General features: G+C 35.6%; 1 protein-coding gene across 1 annotated transcript in view; it reads left to right on the top strand.

The window, feature by feature from the left end:
• The window catches only part of vps13d (vacuolar protein sorting 13 homolog D), a gene marked incomplete at both ends in the record, with an annotated part of 75,956 nt that overhangs the window by 54,376 nt on the left and 19,664 nt on the right, over positions 1-1,916 (top strand). Inside the window, 1 exon segment of the mRNA XM_014028664.1 lies at positions 368-539. Coding sequence (XP_013884118.1) covers positions 368-539 — 172 coding nt within the window.

Genomic DNA, 1,916 nt, shown 5'->3' with positions numbered 1-1,916 from the left:
CATTATAAAGGTATTATAAAATAGAAAACCCTAACTATGTGTTGTATTTAATCAGTACTAACTATAAATTTCTTCAATGGGAGCCCTATTTAAGAGCTAACAGATCATTTGAGACTGTTGCACATGGTATTTTTATGGTTTGGTCAAAACAGCTATAACTTTTTTATTTATTATTTTTGTAATAAGCTGATTTTAGTATAACACTTTGCCATGAAAGACAGCAGGTGACATGCATTTCTTGTATTTCTTGCATGCCTTTATTTAATACAATTTTTTGAGATTGTTCTTTTTATTTCTTAGAAAACTAAAGAAACGTAACCAACCCTGGAATATGGCCTGCATAGTAATCAATGTTTCCTATTATCAGGGAGCTGAGCCACGCTGTGCCTGACATGTCTATCCATGGCAGTTTGTCATCAGTGCACTGCTCTCTAGACAAAAAGCACTATCAGCTGATCCGAGGGCTTCTGGAGAACAACCTGGGAGAGCCTGTTGAAGAGTTCCTGCGACCTTACAATCTGCAGGACCCCAGCAGCTATGTGAGTATGTGGCAGCTACCTCCTCTGACCTCTAGGGACAAAGACCACCCTACAATTGTACCTTTACTTTGAAGTTGATTTTAAAAAGAACATGTAGTTTGGTTAAAAAATTGTTTCTGAAGAATGTTGGTGCATTTTTATATRTTTGGAAAGAAACACAAGTACGCTTATTTCACTTTATTTAATTTTTGCTGTTTATTCAAAAGACCTTAACGTAGTAAATATTTTACCTTTTTAAAAAGTGCATTAAAACTTTTTCAGCCCTTTTGTTTGATCCAATCTTAGAGAAACAGAAAAATCCATTTATTTCAATTACATCAAGACATGATAAAAGTAGCCTGGTCTTAACCAACTTCTAATATTTACAGAAACACAATTTCCAGCTTCTCAGTACTTGGTAACCAAAAACAAAGCCAAAATCTTTATTAATTTAATCGAAGGTATTTACATTCAAATCAGGTGAACAGTATACAACAGTTTGTGCAWCTCACTTTTAAAGGAACCAAACGTAATGGGACAAATTAAAAATCATAAATCAAACTTTTACCTTTTAATATTTGCAAATCCTTTGCAGTTAGTTACAAGTCTGGAATGCAAAGATCACCAGATGCTAAGTTTCATCCCGTGATGCTCTGTCAGGCCTCTTCTATGTTTTCTCTTCAGTTTTGTCTTCAACAAGTGAAATGCATGCTCAGTTGGATTCAGGTCAGGTGATTGACTTGACCAGTTCATATTGCACTTGTTTGCCTTACAAAACTCTTTGGTTGCTTTCACAGTATTCTTAGAATCCTTGGTCATTTGCACTGTTCAGCATCATCCAATGAGTTCTGAAGCATTTGACTGAATACAAGCAGATAATATTTCTGGATTCATTGTGCTGCTGGTCTTTGAAGAAAAAGTGTACCTTCTCCTGCAACTATTCTGAACAAGCCACACAGGTGCTGTCACCACCTTTAACTTTTAACCTGCTAACTTAGGCTTGTAGACCCATTATAGAGCTCATTTATTTGTGTTTTACCCACAGACAGTGTCATAAACAGTCTAAAAAAGTCTAAAATTTGAAAACGAAAATTTTAGGCCAAAAAAATCTTAAAAAGGCCCAGTTTTTTATCAAAGGTCTTACATTAAATTTTGTCTAGTCTTAATTATTTTACTTTTGATCATTCCCGAGACGTGTTGCTGCATAAATAAACAGAGTAAAGCACAGTAATCAGAGGTTGATGTGATCTGTCTTCATGAAGGGCTAAGCTTGTTCCCGGTCTTTGTGCATGTTAAAATACAAATCCTGATAACCGCAGGCAAAAAATAGCCCAGTTTATTTCCATGTTTTCAACCTCTTTGCTGCTACAACCCCCTTCATACGGCAGCTTGCTCACC

This window comes from Austrofundulus limnaeus, unplaced genomic scaffold (assembly GCF_001266775.1).
Source record: "Austrofundulus limnaeus strain Quisiro unplaced genomic scaffold, Austrofundulus_limnaeus-1.0 Scaffold794, whole genome shotgun sequence".
Taxonomy (NCBI): domain Eukaryota; kingdom Metazoa; phylum Chordata; class Actinopteri; order Cyprinodontiformes; family Rivulidae; genus Austrofundulus; species Austrofundulus limnaeus.
Note: the sequence above shows the minus strand (reverse complement) of the source record. Positions and strands in the feature narration are given on the sequence as shown.